Raw genomic sequence first — 16,286 nt, forward strand, 5'->3', positions numbered from 1 at the left:
AGCCAGGAATCCCCCCAATGTCTCCAGACCATCCTTGCTGATGTGCTTTACTTCACTCTGTGTCCTGAGGCCACCAAGATCATCCAAAGGCAAACAGAGAGGTCCTGTGAGATGAGGATTTCCCTCTGGTGCGACCCTGACGTGGTGAACTCTGGCCCCTGGTCCCCAGCCTGTGCCCATCCTCCACCCAGTGCAAAGGCACAGGGGCCTGCAGGAAGCTGCAGAGGTGGGACCGCTGTGTGTTCTTCCTCAGTGTTTCAGGACTGGTAGAACAGCTCTTAGAGCACAATTTTACTTGGCACAGGCTGGTTTTGTAATGAAAGAAATAAATAAGTGCCATCCTGCTCTGCTGGAAGGTTGAAGTGTTTCTTTCAATTTTTTTTTTTTTTATGATCTGTTTGCACTGAGGCCAAACACTGAATACTTTGGCCTCAAAAATAAAAGTTTAAACAGGAATTGTAATTGGGAGAAGGCTAAAACACAGGCACTCTTATGCCCTCATTGGTGCTGCCACGAGTTATTTTATCATTTGTTTTATTTTATTGTAGTTTTTCCTGTAGTGTAGAACTGAGGCAGCATGTTTGTGCTGCATGCTGCTGACTCACCAGCTCTGCAGAGAGGCTCACCCTCTGTCTGTGCTCTCTGTGCACCCCCACTGACTCCCAACACCTGGGATCCCAAACCAGGCCAGGAGGGAATGTCCCCGTGGCAGATGAAGGACATGGGGGGCAGGGCAGGTTTCCCTTCTCCTCCTCTCCCCCCACAATGAGTTTCCTCCAGGCTGGAAGCCTGAGCTGGTAGAGGGACAAGGCCTGGAGGCTGGCCGTGTGGGAAGGGATGGACCACCTCCACTGGCAGCACCTCACAGTTAAATCAGTTCAGAGATATAATGAAACATAGGGAAGCATCTCACCCCTTTTCCCTGCAATTTTCCTCTTGGAAGTGCCAAGCCAAGTGCTGGTTAGCTCGTGTAAGATAAATGTGGCTGGAGGATGAGAGCTTCATGTGCTGTGCTCAACACAAAGCAGCAGGTGAAGCCCTACTCTAGCAGAACCATAGAGGAGGATTTCTACCAATTCCAGCAAGAGCCCTGCAGGCAGACAGCTTGCATGGACAGGCTTGGGGAGTTTCAGGAAGCTTCAAAATAGAGCAAATAATAATAAGCAAAATAAAATAATAAATCAGAAATGCGTTACCTGCTCTGAAGGAATGGCTTTCATATTTCCTTCAAGGAAAAAAAAAAATAAAAACACCCACCATGTTATTTACATTCCATTTAACTCACTGAAAAACCCAAACAAACAGAGGTATTACTTTCACTTTTTTGATAAAGAAAGCTATTTTATATCATGTTATTCAATGGATGAATTAAAATACTTAATATATTGCATATACAAGTCTATACACGTAGGATATGTATATTCCCTCAAACACCACAAGTTAAAGCAATCATGATTTTTGTGGCAGTGTGGAGATGCAAGGCCAGCAGCAGATCAGGGATCCCAGGTAGTCCTGAGCTGTTTCAGGACTGGGATGGGCAGGCTGGGACAGTCGTGGCTGCAGCACGCCGCTCTCCCTGCAGTGGGGGAGCCCTGGGGTGGTGGGGCTGCCTGCCTGAGTGCTCACCTCTGTCTTGGGAGGGCTGTGTGCTGCCAGCTTGCTGCAGGAGCTGCTTCAGGATGAGGCTTCATGTTACAGCTTGAGCTGAATTAACAGCTGCCAACATCAAAAAGAAGTCCTGCTGCAGGCAGTGTCCTTCCGCCCCTTGCTTGGTGCTGTCTGTGGTGTCTTCTAATCCCCACACAGGGCAGGTTGGTTCATGGGATGGACAGAAGGCCACGGGAGAGAAAACTAACAACTTTTTTGGGTTGGGTTAATGTGCTGTCAGCTCCCTGCATGGTCCCAAGAACGTGAGTAGACGAAGGTGGTGAGGGGGCAGCAGGACTGATCCGTTGTGGCAGTGGCAAGTTCAGCTTCACTGCAAGTTGGAAGTGTATCCATAACTGGCTTGTTTGAAATAATCTCTTTCAGCTGTGGCTGTAGGAACCACCTGGCCTCCCCATGCCTGGAGACTGGCTCTGTTCCTACCTCCCTGTCTGTACAGCGACGGGACACCCGGACAGGGCAGGAGATAAAACCCTCATTCACCCCTTGTGCAAACACTCTGACCTATCCCTGCCTGACTTCCTTCATGGGACAGCTCTTTAACCATGACCTTCTCGTGCTGGCCTGCTCCTCTGCTGGACTGCTGCACTCCCTGGGCTCTGCTGTGATGGGAATGCCAAGTGCTGCCAAAGCAAGGCAGCCGCCCTCGCTTCTCCCAGTGCCGCAGGAACCGCGGGCGCTGCTGCTGCTGCCCCAGCCATGGAAGTGGGCAGGCTCTGCTGCGGCTGCTGGCTGCTGCACACAGTAACAGAGCCACAACAGCTGGGAGTAACAAAGCCTGCCTGTCTGTGTTAAATCAGGGATACTGCTGCAAGATAAGGAGATTCAGGTGATTGGTTGACTTATTCTACTTTCCATGAGCCAGTAGCTGAGTCCTCCCTGCTAGGAATACACAAACCGAGCTCATGCTGCAATGCCTTGTTTTTCCTCCTGGACCCAAATGAATGTTCAAGATATGAATTACCAATATTTCTAATTTCATCCCTCTGTGCATATTTGAAAAAGACTTGTTCACTTACCTTCCTGGCTGCTGGAAAATGTTTTCTTGATCAGGGAGGTGGTGTGGCCATCTGCTCCAGGCTCAGCGTCTTCTGCTTGTCTGCAGCTGGTGGGTCTTGGAAAACAAAACAGAAGTGATAGAAGGAGAGGGAGCAATGCCTGCAGAGCTGGGGAGACACTGTAGAGCAGAGTAAAGCTGTTCTGTTTGTTTTCTATCTTTTCAAGTATACAGCAGCCTGTGTAATTTCCTGGCTACAAACTGCAGCTCTTTTCCATCAGATGCCAGTAGGTTTGTTGACTGAGCGTCACTAGGATCGCTCATTTGGCCATGCAGTCGCTCCAGTACTGTCCTGTCATTCAAAGACGAGGTATAAAGCTGGTGGTGTTTTGAGTAATTACAGTTTTGTTAAGCAGGACAGGCTGGGGACATGTAACACACATAGCAGGCACCAGGCACTGCTGGCAGCCCTGCACAGAGGAAGTTGGGCAGATGCCAGGAGAGGAAGATATCAGACTCAAAATACAGCACTGATTTTCTGAAATTTTTGTCTCTACACCACTTTCATCACTGAAATCCAAGTTGTGAAGGAAGTGCAGGGAGGAAGGCATCAACTATTTGTTATGGAAGATGCAGACTAAATTGTTGGGGTTTTATTATTTTGTTTAAGTTTTTTGGGGATTTTTTTTTTGTTTTGCTAGTCTTGGTTTCTTCAGCCATCATCAATGTCTGCTTACACAGCCATGTGGAAAGGCAATCCATTCCCAGTGCAGTGGAAATGGAAACCTGGAGGCCACGTTGTGCCACCTTGGCTTGCTGACTTGCTGCTTGTCCTGCCATCCACAACCTACCAGGCACTGGTGAAGTCCAAGGGAGCATTGCTTTCATCAAGAACGAGTCAAGTAGAGAAAATAAACTAAACATCCAATGCCAGGCCAACTGGGAACCCTTTTGGGAGGATTCTCATCATCTGGGTAGCTTTTCCTCCTCAGTGGATGTAGTCGTTTGACTCAAGTAGTGTTTTACTCAAGGGTGACTTTCAGCTACAACAGCAGTGTAGCTGTGAGAATAAAAATGTGAACGCTTTTGTGCAGCAACCAATTTCTTCACTACCACAGTGCAAAATCTCATTTAGCTTTGATAATACAAATAATACATTCCAGACATAAAAAGCCCTTTATTACTGGTGAGAACATAAATAATTAAAGAAAAAGCTGAGATTTTCCTCATGCTTTTGTCTTCCCACTACCAGCCAGAAGACAGCTATGCAAGCAGCTGGGCGCATGTAAAGCAACTAAAAGCACCTCTCTTCATCAGCTTTCTAGAGACATTTTTAAGCTGCAGTAATGCAACTCTCCCATCACACTAAGCTTTATTGGTTCAGTATAAGAAACTAAGAAACTTCATTGGAGACCAGATTATGCTGGTTGCAAAAGCAGGGGGATTCTTCTGCTCTTCGACCCCATTATCTCCTCTGTAGTGTCTTGATCAGCTTTCTTACACACAGCCTTGGATTCTGCCGAGACCCGCAAATTGCTTTTTTGGCTGCCAAATTGCCATAACCCTTCTATTTTTATATTTTAAAAGAGCTTAAAACCCTCCATCCTCTTTGGATGCGTCTTTAAAATTGACCAGTACTGGGAGGATTTCATGTATATCCAAAGGCTTAGAAGAAGATGTTACCTCTACTGAGCTTCTAGTTTTACAGTCAACAGACATGAAAAGCCCAGCAGGGATAAAAGGAACTTAACCAGTTCAGTCTAATGCATATAAATCTACCTAAGAGCTCAAGGCACTGGAAGTACTCAATGCACTACATTTATCTGAGTCTAAGATACAGAAATGGGTCTTCAGCCCACATGCCACATGTCCCATTTTGATGCCAAGTTAATATGAATTAAGAGACTGAGATGAATAAACAAGGTCAGTCTGGGCTGGGCCAAGTTGAATCAATGTAAAATAATTGTCAGTATTTTCTGTCAGCAAGGCTGGTTTATCTTGGCTCAGGATTCTCAGTGCTATAGATTATAAAATGTTTTCAGTGGAACAGTTGGCAGACATTTTATTGATTTTTCTTTGTTTTGTGAATGCTGGAAAAATTTCCATTAAGTATACATGCCATTCATGTGATGAAGCCAAATTGCTTTTTCAAACTTTTCTTTCTTCAAGTGTGCTAATGCGTTAATACATTAGCAATCTAATTTAATCAAGAGGACCTTTGTGTGGAATCAAGAGGCCATGGAACACACCTTGATGCATCTTGAGCACTTATGGGCTAAGAAGAGTTAATTTTGTATTTTCAAGGTGCAGTGTGCACACTGACTGATTAATTTGCCCCTCTGAATTCGGTAATGCACTATCTCAGTTTTACAGATGTAGAAATTGAGAGTGCAACTTTGCACAAAGCCATTTATATCTGCCTGCTGTTGCATTCTTGAGGCACATGAAGCTCCTGAGCTGAGCAGTGGCAAAGAATGAGAAGGAAGAGAAGAAAGAGAAGGAAAGAGAGGGAAGGCTGCAGCAGCCAGGCAGGAAGAGCACTGGATCCAGCTGAGCTGCTGGATCCCACTTCTGACATGAATTTCCTCCACCACATCACCACATCCCTGCATCACACCCATTAACAGTTGATTTGGAACTGAAAACTGCTCGGGCAGATACAGCAGCTGGTAGGATTACACCTGAACCTGGCAGATGCTATCCCTCAACCTATATTCCTGCTATTTTATGACTGGGTTTGCTTCCTGGTTAGAGAGGACTTTTGAAACAGGTAGAAGCCATAACAGTGATGAATGCTTACTTTATTTGCACAGAACAGTCAGGTAGGAGTAAGAAATCCATTTAATGGGGTTTTTTTAATGTGACATACAAAAGGGGATGCCGTGGGATAACTCTAATTCCCTCCCTCTATGCTGATTTAATAACCAACATAAAGAAATGAAAGATGCTGTTAGAACATCCTAAGGTTTGGTCAGTGATGCTACAGATTCAAAATATACAGACATGCTCATGAGATTAAATAAAAACTTTGTAGAGAAGTAGGAATGTGTGTATTTTTAAGGACATAACCAACAAGAAAGTTTTATGGTAAAAATCACTGTGATGATAAACACTTTTTTCCTCCTATCCTAATCACTTGTATTAAAATAATAGAGAGCCTAATTAAAATGGGAGTAGTTCCGGTTTAAGAAATGGGGACTAGGTAGACGGATAATGAGCTAAAAACCCCTCCAACCCAGCTTCACACACTGCCAACAAATGGAAGATACTTAAGCCCACAACACATTATGGTAAGGAAAGAGAATGAGACACTGATGGGGAGGAAACCCACACTGCAGCTTCCAGGGCCAGCGGCAGAGGAGTGAGTGCAGTCACAGCTCTGTGTGACTCTGGTGCCAGACTCTGACATGGTCCCAGGCACTCTCTGGTTGACCCATCAGAAACGAGCTGTCTCACAGGCCCCTGATCAGCTCCTTTGTGTGGCTGAGAGGATCAGCATGCTACCTCGGTCCTCTGAACAGCAGAATTCAGAATATCCTCCTCAAGTGCCAGCTTCTGCTGCAGGGTTATGCTGATCAAAACATTTTCATAAACAGATAACAAAAGTAAAGGGAGGAGAGGAACTTCCAGGCTAAAACATAGCTGACACTTGGAAGGAGAGAAGGCAACGGTCAATGCCAAACGTAAGCCAGAGGTGAGATCTTTATCTTATAAAATTATTCACTGGACTGTGCATTGTTGGTGGTGTTTAACTGTCCTTTTTATGTTAGAGTGAAAGAAATCAGGGAGCAAATGAATCGCTGCTTTCTGTAATGTTGTCCTGAAATCTTTACTGCCCATAACTTTTTGTGTGTGTATGGCTCAGGAAGCTGACTACAGTTCTCCACTGGCAGCAACACCACTGCTGCTTCCATAAATCATGGAGATAAATCAAGAATAAGTTCTTAAAGAAATAAACCCTTGAGATTGTTTTATGAATTACAATTTTGTTTCCAGCCTCTTCTGTCCGTTTTCTGTCCCTGTCTTCATCCCAGATTATGGCTTTCCTGCTTAAGCAAAGGAGATGATGATGTGAAGAGTTAGTTGAAGTGATTTTTTAATCACGCAGCCTGAAAACTGGGCTCCAGTTACACATATGCAGATGTCAAACTCCCTGAAGGGCATCAGAAACAAGGTGTGTTAGGCAAGTGAAACATAAGTGTCTTCTGTTAGTCTTCATAGGGCCCTTGCTCATGACTTCTACCTAGATGTAACTCATGAGATATGCCCCAGCTTTCCCAAGAGCTGAAATACAAGGAAGAAAGACATACGTGCTGGAGATGAGCTTTCAAAATTGAGTGAAATGCAGATTTAGGACAGCATCTGGGACTGATAGGGGTAGATGTGTTAGAAATGCAGTAATGTGTAATTGGTGTGACTAGCTGGTACAAAGATGTAAAGCCAAGGCAGATAACAAGAGACTCTGAAAGAACAGCCATCAGATACTCTTGCTGAAGAGCTGCAAAGTCCTGGTGTAGTCTCTTACAGGAACTTAAAGAACCACTGCTACCCAGAAGAAGCCAAATACAAACCCAGAAGTCTCTGGTAATGCTGGAGTATCTGGGACAGAGAGATGAAACACTGCAATGATCGCAGAATAGAGAACAGCCCTATTTGTGTAGGGTCCCAGCACTAAAACTTCCTTTCTTTATAGAGATTTCTTCACATGAAGAAGTCTGATGCAGACTTGGCAGCAGATGCATTGTAGAAGAGCAACTGTGAGAAACTGGAGGCAAACCAAGCCACAGCTGGGTGCTTGTAGCCACCTGTGGCTTTTTTCAGGCACAGGGAAGAAGTTGTTGGAGTCACCTGTGCCTCAGCAGGTAGGTGACCTTCCCACCTGGCTGGTGTTGTCACAGGGAGTGCCTTTGAAACCTAAATTCTTGTTGGCAGGCTTGGAGCAGCTGTGGCCAGCCAGGAGAGCTGTGAGAAGTTTTCTTCCATGGCTTTGTAAGTGGCCACCAAAATCTCCAGCCTCTGCTGTCAGAGGTCAGCGGCATCTCCAGGCGTCCGCAGGTGGAGGAGCTGGTGCACGGGTGGGAGCTCACTTTATGCTCTCCAACCAAAAGCCTTGGGAAATCCCAGCCATTTATGCAGCTCTGGTGACTGCAAGGAGCCACTCCTGAGGCTCAGCAACTCATGGTGACCCACCTGGGTAGGTGCAGGTCAGGTGGGGAGCCCAAGGAGTCGGGGCAAAGTTGAGCTCTCAGCCTCTCCCCAGATGCCTGACGAAGGCAGACGTGGGACTGCCAGAGCTGGGTGACTCATAGCAACCTCCAGAAGGAAAAGGGTGAGCAAAAGGGAGGGAGGACAGCGTGTTTATACCTTGGGATCACAGGCGTGTTGGGAGTAGTCTCGGCTCTGGTGTGTTGCTAAAGGAGCTCCTTTGATTGGAGCACTTGGAGCCCTCTGGAGACAACGCAGCCTCCAGCATGGAGACTGTCTTTAGAATTTGCCCATATCAGTACAGTGGTATCTTTATCCCAAAAGTTAAGAAGGAATAACTGTGCACTGTATTTTTAAAGCCAGGCCCACCTCCAAACCCATTAGATAGCTCTGAAAGCTTTAGAGCGTGTCCATATCCTGAAAGTTGTAGGCAATGTATAAAATAAATACTTCACTCATGGTGTGTAGCTGGTAAAATGAATATAACACTGCATACTGAAAAAAATCAACACCCCCATGTAAGGGGAGACAGAAAACTAGTTAACACATAGATTTCCAGAAAGAGAAGGAAAGAAGAAAATTAAGAAAGAAGAAAACAAACCATGTCAGCACAGTTATATACAAATGTCTCGAATGAATGTAATGTGGAACTTCAATGTCAAACTCACACCAGATTTACTAAAAACATTCCTACAGACAGTAGGCATAGAAAATAAAAAGAAGTCTATATAATACACATTTATATACTCACTGGGAACAAATAACTGTTTTTTTTTTCTTTTCTATCAAGAATGCACAAAGAAAAATATCAGAAACAAAAGCTTTTTGAATCTTTGCAGAAGAGCTGTTTCTTTTTAATTTCATATCCCTTGAAAGGCGGTGTGCAGGTTCACCAGCAAGGGAAGTGCTGGAAAAAAAATCCCAATTATCAGAACTATTGTTTCTGTCATAGTGAAGTTCAAGGTTTTAATCAGCTTCAGAAGAAGAGCACTCTCCAAAGATCTTCCCAGGGTTTTTGATTACAGGCTAGTGATTTGCTTACAGAAATCTGTAAAGATCATGTCAGTTTTTTAAAAGTTCTGTTAACTACCTGCAACTGTTAATTTGATGTGTTTTCGTTGCTGTATTTCTCTTTTCTCCCCATTCAGCAAGCAAGGCTGCCTTTGCACAGATGATTTAATTTGAAAATGGTTGTGCTAGTGTGGGTTGAAAGCTTGCAAACTGTGTTTCTGGAGATTTCATTGTGTCTATGCTGTGTCCTCTGAGCTTCCAGGTTTTTCTTAATTTTTAGTGTGTTAATGTTTTATTGTGTTTACAGTCATGATGCAGACAACAACTGCAGTTGTCAGAAAGGTTCAGAATATCAAACATACATTTTGAAACCATTCACAGCTCACCTGTGGGAGCAGCTCTGTGTTGGTGGTCTGTCAGCAGGGCCGGGAACAGGCGGGTTGCACCCTCCTCCCTGATCTGGAGATTGGTCAGGGAAAGCTTCACAAGATGGGTCTTCCTCATCTGACTGCCCCAGAAGTTCTGTTAAGATGGATGAAGATATGATATCACACTTACTTCATCTGAAAGTTCTAATCAAGCTGCCAGCTGTTTGCCTTTGATGCCCATACGGACAGGGGTGTCCTCTCTTGCAGGGGATCAAACTGAATGGAAACCCACATGCTTCCACAGCTTTCACCCTTGGCTTTTTCCTTGAAAAGGAGGCCAAGTAACCAATGACCAGCACCAAGAAACAGAGTCAAGAGGTTTTGAAACACACAGACAGAGTGCGTATTGGCTGTAGATAGCAAGGAGGAAATGCATTCTCTACATTGTCAACTACAGAAGGTCCAGCTGGCTGCCAAAGGCTGCTGCATGAGCCATAGGGATCAAAGTCTTATCAATTGGACTAGCTCCCCAGAGGAGTATGTGTAACTCCTTCCTTTAAAAATAAAGACTTCCCTTAGCTTTGTTTTAAAATATTTTGGTTCACAATTAAGGCCTGAAGTCTTTAGTAGGTGAAGCATGAGCATCCAATTCACAAGTTCCAGGGTGAGCCCTGTGGTAATAGAAATTCTTTACAAATATCTGAACCACTTAAAAATATAAAGAAGGAATTGCATATTCTAGGTGTGAGACATAAAATAAATAAATAAAAAATTTAATCAAACTGCAGGCTAGCAGAGTTGGGATTAAGGAAAAAAATCCTGTTACAGATAAAGACTTTAAAAGATTTTTCTCAAAATCATAAGACCCTTTTGCATTTTTTCCTCCTCTAATCCTGTTCTTCTCCCCTTGTTCTCTGCCTTCTTGGATCCTGTATAAGCTGATCTGCAGGATACCCGTGGTGGCACCGTGGGCAGTGGGAGGATGTAACAGCCTGGCGAGGGTTGCCACACTGTTGGGTTTACATTTCGTCTGGAGACCCAGAACGCTCGCTGGCTTAGGAGGGCAAATCTGCTGGTAAGCCTTTCTGAACCTCTGAGTCTTAAAAATCCAATGCCGTGGGAGTGCTGTGGACTATTTCTACTCTTCATGCCACCTAAATACCACTGGCATCTGTGGTGGGAGGGAGGGTGAAGTGTGGCAAGGTTTGGCTTTCCCAGGTAGCTCATGTCCGTCTGTGCTGCTGGTTCTCACATTTTCAACCATTCCCCAATGTGGAGAATGGTTGAATATGGCCAACTCGGTTGAAGGCAGCACACCTCAAGCATGCACACCACACTACAATAAATAAAGGTGCTAAACCAGCACTGGTGCAATTTCTCCTCCATCTTGAAAAAAAGAATCCAAAGAGAAATAAAAGCAGAGGAGAAAACAAGTGTATGGGCAATGCTTAACTCCCAGAAACTCAAATCCAGGGCTAGTAAGGGAGGTTTCTCTGGAGCTGTCTTCTTGGAGCCTTGCAGAATGAGAAGCCAAAAGAATGAGAGGTACAGTATTGAGAACTTATAAATGTTTGTGAGAAGCTGCTTTTCATATACGTGAAGAGCTCTGGGAAAGGGCTTAAACAGAATTCCTGTTGATGGGGGAAAAAACATAATTAGACAAAATCCACTACAGGTCTTGTGGCACAAACTTTGACAGCCTCTGGTCTGGACCACAAGTCCCACTGCAGTGCTCCCACCTGGAATAGTCTTTGGTCCTGAAGAGCCTCCCTCTTCACTTGGCCAGAGTTGGTTAAGAAACAGACTGTTAAACCTTTGAATTTGCAAAATGTCAAAGCTCAGATGTACAGTCTGTACATTACAGCATCTGTAATTAATTTTTCTTTTCTCCTTTTTTATTTTTCCACTTAGTAACAACTAAGGCCTACATAATTTACCCCCTTAAAGCTACTAACTTTCACCAATATATGATGTCCATGACTTCTCGAGCCACTGCTCCTGGGGGTGGGGACACACCAGAGCATAAAACCCTGAGAGATGCTGAAAGAGGAGTGTGTATTGAGAAAGGAAACATATCAGAACTAGGTCAGCTTTTTCTTGATCTCTTTCCATCACACTGCTGGTCTGTATTTTCTTGTCTCTGCTGAGAACCATTGCTGAGTAAATCCCAGTCCTCACACCAACCACTTCAGTGTAACTTATGTATGTGCTCCAGGTGGTACCCAGCAGCTTTTTAATGTGGAGTGGGCTACAATTTGGATTTATAGAGTCCTTGGGTGCCTTATTTCTAATATATGAATGCTATGAGCAGTTAATTACAGCATGGTCAGTGACTGATATTTTGTGCTGTGGGTGTAGCCCAGCTACACCTTGTTAAACAATGCTACTGGATTCATGGAAACCTCATGGAAAACAGAGCAGTCTGTCATCTGCAAGCACAAAACCAGGGGAAGAACAGGGTTCTTACCCACAGGAGTGCAAATAGATTTCTCTGCACTTTCATATCTAAAATAAATATCTGATATGTTAAAATAGTTATGAGCATTGAACCTTTTGTGGTCTGGGGATACAGCTGCAGTGTGGATGTCAGGAGTGGTTCAAAACCACAAAACCAGATATGAGCTATAGAGTAAAGAAATAAATATTTTTGTTGTGGGACATGGACTCTGCTACCTGTGAGAAGTGCTAAAGCAGGAAAAACAAATGCACAAGGAACACTGTTTAAACAACACAGCCCTTCCCAAACTAGAGGCAACATATCCCACTTTGAATTAGAAAGGGAAGGATTTTGGCAACAATGCCACAGAGATGAGGGCTCTGGCTAGGATTTGGTTCTTGATAGAGATTTGACTTTGTGCTAACATTGGAGAGATCATAAGTTTCACCTAAGATTTTGTATTCAGGCAATCCGAGATATTCCTTTGCCTTCTGGCACAATAAACTCTTGCTGTTTAAATTCTAAACTGCTATTTGCTTAACATGTTACGATCTGGGGATTTCAATCTGAATTTGAATTTCAAAAATTTGAACGTTGGTATTGTGCTAATGTTGTGGTTTCATCATGAAAGTAATTTACCAGATGCAAGAATATGAAACTTTAGTGCTAAAATCTTTTAAAAAAATCCTATTTGTCATGATCAATATTGGGATAGCATTGTATATACCCAAACATACAATGACCCAATGCATATTCTACATTTCCAAAATTAAGTGGTAATTGCCATTGCTACATCCCACACCTGTCTGAAAGAGCCAAATATCTTTCTTTACAAGTCCACTGAAAGTTCTCCTATGCTTTAATGAGCAAGATGCTCTCTGGGTAATGCATGCAGGTGATGAGATATCATGCCTTGCCTGCCCACACATCTGTCATTATTTAAACATATCTATTCTCTTTTGAATCTGTGTCTGCAAATCAGAAGCTGTTTCCATTCTCCAGGATCCTGCACTGGACTTCCAGGGATAAAAACGCATTTCAAAACGTGCAAATCTGCGGTAAAACGTAAATCTCCTTTTAATATTGTTTGCAAAATTGACAGCTCTACTTAACAGCAGCCATTAAATTATTTACAAAGTAGCAGCTGCTCTTGTAGCAGCCTTTTTTGGGCGTGAAAAATAAACTAGTTGATAAGTGAGAGATAAGCCATTTGACTTCCTCTTTGTGTGCCTGGCATGGTGTGCAGAGCCAATTCTGTACAATCTGATGTTTACAGAGCAATCCTCGTGTACGACCTCCTTAGGCAACAGGGACACAAGAAGCCTTTAAAACGCTGAAGCAAGCATTTAATCAGAACTCTTCATGCTGATCTCTGAAAAATTCAATAAGTTCAAAAAAATGTAACTCTTTCTAAAGATAAAATATCACCTTTTTGCTTCAGGAATTGCAAATATATCCCAATGAACTCCCAGTGAACCACACAGACTTCAGCCACACTGCTGTTTTACAAAAAAAAAAAAGGAGGTAAATAGCGTTTTTCTGAGAGAAACTAATCAAGGGTCTGAAGAAATGCAAATTCAAGTTAATTCCAGTGAGTGCTATAAAACTGCAGACTTTACTAACAATCACACTTTCTTTCTCTTAGGCATTTAAACAAAATTAATTTTTTTACTTGAACACCTAATTTTATGTAAATAAATTAGTATTTTCTCTTATTACGCGAAAACCTTTTTGTAATTAAGTATTTATTTTTTACCTGTTGAAAACAAGCTGTCATGATTTTATGATACTTTGGGGATTTTTTTAAAAGCAGGTAACTGCTGCAGAAGACAGGAGATTGAGCATAATTTCACACATTATCAAGTTATGATAACTTAATTCTATCCCAGGTTTTCTCAAACTACATAAAGCTATTTCTAAAATCACTGCATAAAATTCTTCTGGCACCAAAATCACTGGGAACTTCCATTGCTGATTTGAGTGTGGTCAGCTCTTTTTTTTGGCTACAATGGTTCTCCCAAAAAACGTCTTTCTAAATAAACATATTCTAATAAAATTGTTTTGTTTCAACAAATTCCTGCAGGGAAACCACAGAGCTTTGTTTGTGAGTGTGGAAAAATGTAACTCTAAACTTCTTCACTTTTTCTGGGCTAGTTTTCCATGGATTTTTATTTTCACATTATTTTTGTGTTGTTTTGTTAATTCCCAAGGCTGACATGTTTGCATTTGACAAATACAAATTGTCGAAATATTGGTTTTGTAGTACTTCTAAAATGCATTGAGAACAGCTGTTACTGTTTAGAGAGCTGGATAAGATTATTCCTGAAATTAAATCTGACTATCTCCCAGTTCTGTTGTTTAACAATTTGATACCTGAGAAGATAAGGCACTTCAATCACTACCAGTAGAATCAATCCTTAATAGTAGCATAACATGTCATTATTTCACTACTTGTGTAGTAGAGGTATTAGCAGCAGTAAAAATGTTTTAGTGGGTGTGCCAGGAAATTTAGGAATTAATATAAAAGTTATGTGATAAAACTACAGAAGAAGCTAACATTTATAAACAATGGCTTTGTTTTCTTGCTTTTTTGGTAGTGTAGACAGTTACACTTTACTTAGCAGCTTTCTGCAGCTTGTTGCGAAATCTGGTTTTAAAACTTTCTGCAAATGGAAATGCTGAGTCTTTACTAGCATTGGTTGAGATTTCCATCTCTACTACTCCTTTGCTCTGCTAGAATCATACATAAAATTAAGCTAACCGCTACACAGCCTGAATAGTTAATTTTATATCTCCCTGGAGCCTAAGTAATCAGTTCCTTAGGAACTACCCCAGCAGTGCCAATATTAATTAATTAAAAAAAAAAAAAAAAAAAAAGAGAAAGGTGTAAAAGGTGTGTCTTACAGGGTGATTCAGATGTGGTAGTACCAAGCTGTAGTGAGTTTCCAGCTGGAAGGGACTGAACAACCAAGAATTTGCCTCAATTCCAGCCCGTCTCACTTCAAAGGCTTGCCTGGTGTCTCAGCAATAGAGATGCTGCACCTCTAGATGTTATCAGGTTTCCCAGCCCGTGTGAAGTTTGCTGGGCAATCCTGGCAGTGGGTGAGCGGCTCTCCCCTCCCCGTGGATGCCTGTGAACCAGCTGGAGTGCCAGGATGAGCAACCTACAGCTGCTACTGCTCAGCAATTACAGCAGGGACGACAATCCTGGAGACTAGGCAATGTCTTTGTTTGGTAAGTGATGCTTTAGACACGGTCTTTATTTTCCATTTTTTCTTTTTTCCTTTCCCTTTTTTTTTTTTTTTGTGTTTTAAATTTTAGGTGACTGTCTAGAAATAGCTGTTCTAAAACAAATCTGTGGAAGAGCTGCTGGCGAGCACAGACGTTGCCATTGTTTGGGGTGAAGGCTGCAGCAGTGGAAATGTGGGCGCATGCTCCCGAGCATCCCAGCGAAAGCGCTCAGGGAAGATCTCATTATTCACAAGTGATGCTCCAGAGGCTCCACAGAGGCAGGAGCGCCTCTGGCATTGCAAGCCCCAACCCACAACGGGCAGAGCCGGCAGTGCCGAACCTGCGTGTTCCTTCAGCTGCTCTCTGTGCGTGGGGCGCACCCTCTGCCTGGCACTGCCAGCTCAGGGACACAGCTCCTCCACAGCTCCTGCCCTTCAGGCAGCCGGAGCAGAGAGAAGTGCCGGCCAGACCAGAGGCCGGTAGGCTCCGGGGAGAAGAAAACCATTTCAAGGGGTTAATTGAAAAAGACAAATCTGCAAACACGAGATGCAGAATGGGAGCCTGCAAATGAATGCTGCCAGCTGGAAGCTGGCCAAACTGATAAAGCAGAAAAGAAATTGAGGGTTAAATGTTTTGGATGCTGAAGGCTTGGAGTTCAAAGAGGAGCTCAAGGAAACTCCCAGCCACCGAGTCCATACAAAGAGGCTCTAGGCAAACACAAGCCTTCTGCTGGACGGCTTTATCCTAAACAGTTTCCAAAAGGCAGTGGCTCAAATGAATGGTTAAGGGATATCTTTCAGCATCTGGGAGCTCTTTTACAAGGAAAGATGATGCCCACAGGTGAGCTATGGCTGAGGGGCAAAAGGAGTTGCTTTCCACAGGGAATAGGATGAGAAGTGCATCTGCTCACGTTGGGTTGGAAGAACAATGTGTAACTGTGGATCTATTTTCATTCCTTGGTAGAAAAGGCAGAAAGGAGCTCGTCCTGAAGGCCAGGAGTTGATGGCAAGGCTGGAGGTCACTCTGCCTTCCCAGGAGCACCAGCTCCTGTCCACATCAGCAGTGGAAGTGCTGATGGCAACCTATTTTCCACCAGTTACATAAAGACTGCAGGACTGAAATAGAAATTTTTGCCAAAATCCCAGGAAGAAAACACCTTGGATTTTTTTTTTCTTAATCTGGTTTCATCTGAGTGGGCTACTCCTTTCCATGTGGTGGATTGGGAGCAGGAAAGCCACCTTCTTCCACTCAGGATCAGGAAGCTGGACTCAAAACAGAGGATGGGACAACTGGTGATGCGTTTCTCTGATAAAACACTCTCTGTGCCAGCCTTTCCTCTTGTGGTTTGGTGACAAGGACCCTGCATTTCCCA

At 43.4% G+C, this 16,286-nt stretch overlaps 1 protein-coding gene across 1 annotated transcript in view; it reads right to left on the minus strand.

Moving 5' to 3' along the window:
- Positions 1 to 16,286, minus strand: part of WDPCP (WD repeat containing planar cell polarity effector) — a 147,429-nt gene that overhangs the window by 5,733 nt on the left and 125,410 nt on the right. Inside the window, exons 16-18 of the mRNA XM_058802338.1 lie at positions 9,265 to 9,400; positions 2,685 to 2,779; positions 1,197 to 1,225 (exon numbers count right to left, since the gene is read on the minus strand). Coding sequence (XP_058658321.1) covers positions 1,197 to 1,225; positions 2,685 to 2,779; positions 9,265 to 9,400 — 260 coding nt within the window. The remainder of the gene's footprint in view (positions 1 to 1,196; positions 1,226 to 2,684; positions 2,780 to 9,264; positions 9,401 to 16,286) is intronic.

The sequence above is a fragment of the Ammospiza caudacuta genome, chromosome 3 (genome assembly GCF_027887145.1).
Source record: "Ammospiza caudacuta isolate bAmmCau1 chromosome 3, bAmmCau1.pri, whole genome shotgun sequence".
Classification (NCBI taxonomy): domain Eukaryota; kingdom Metazoa; phylum Chordata; class Aves; order Passeriformes; family Passerellidae; genus Ammospiza; species Ammospiza caudacuta.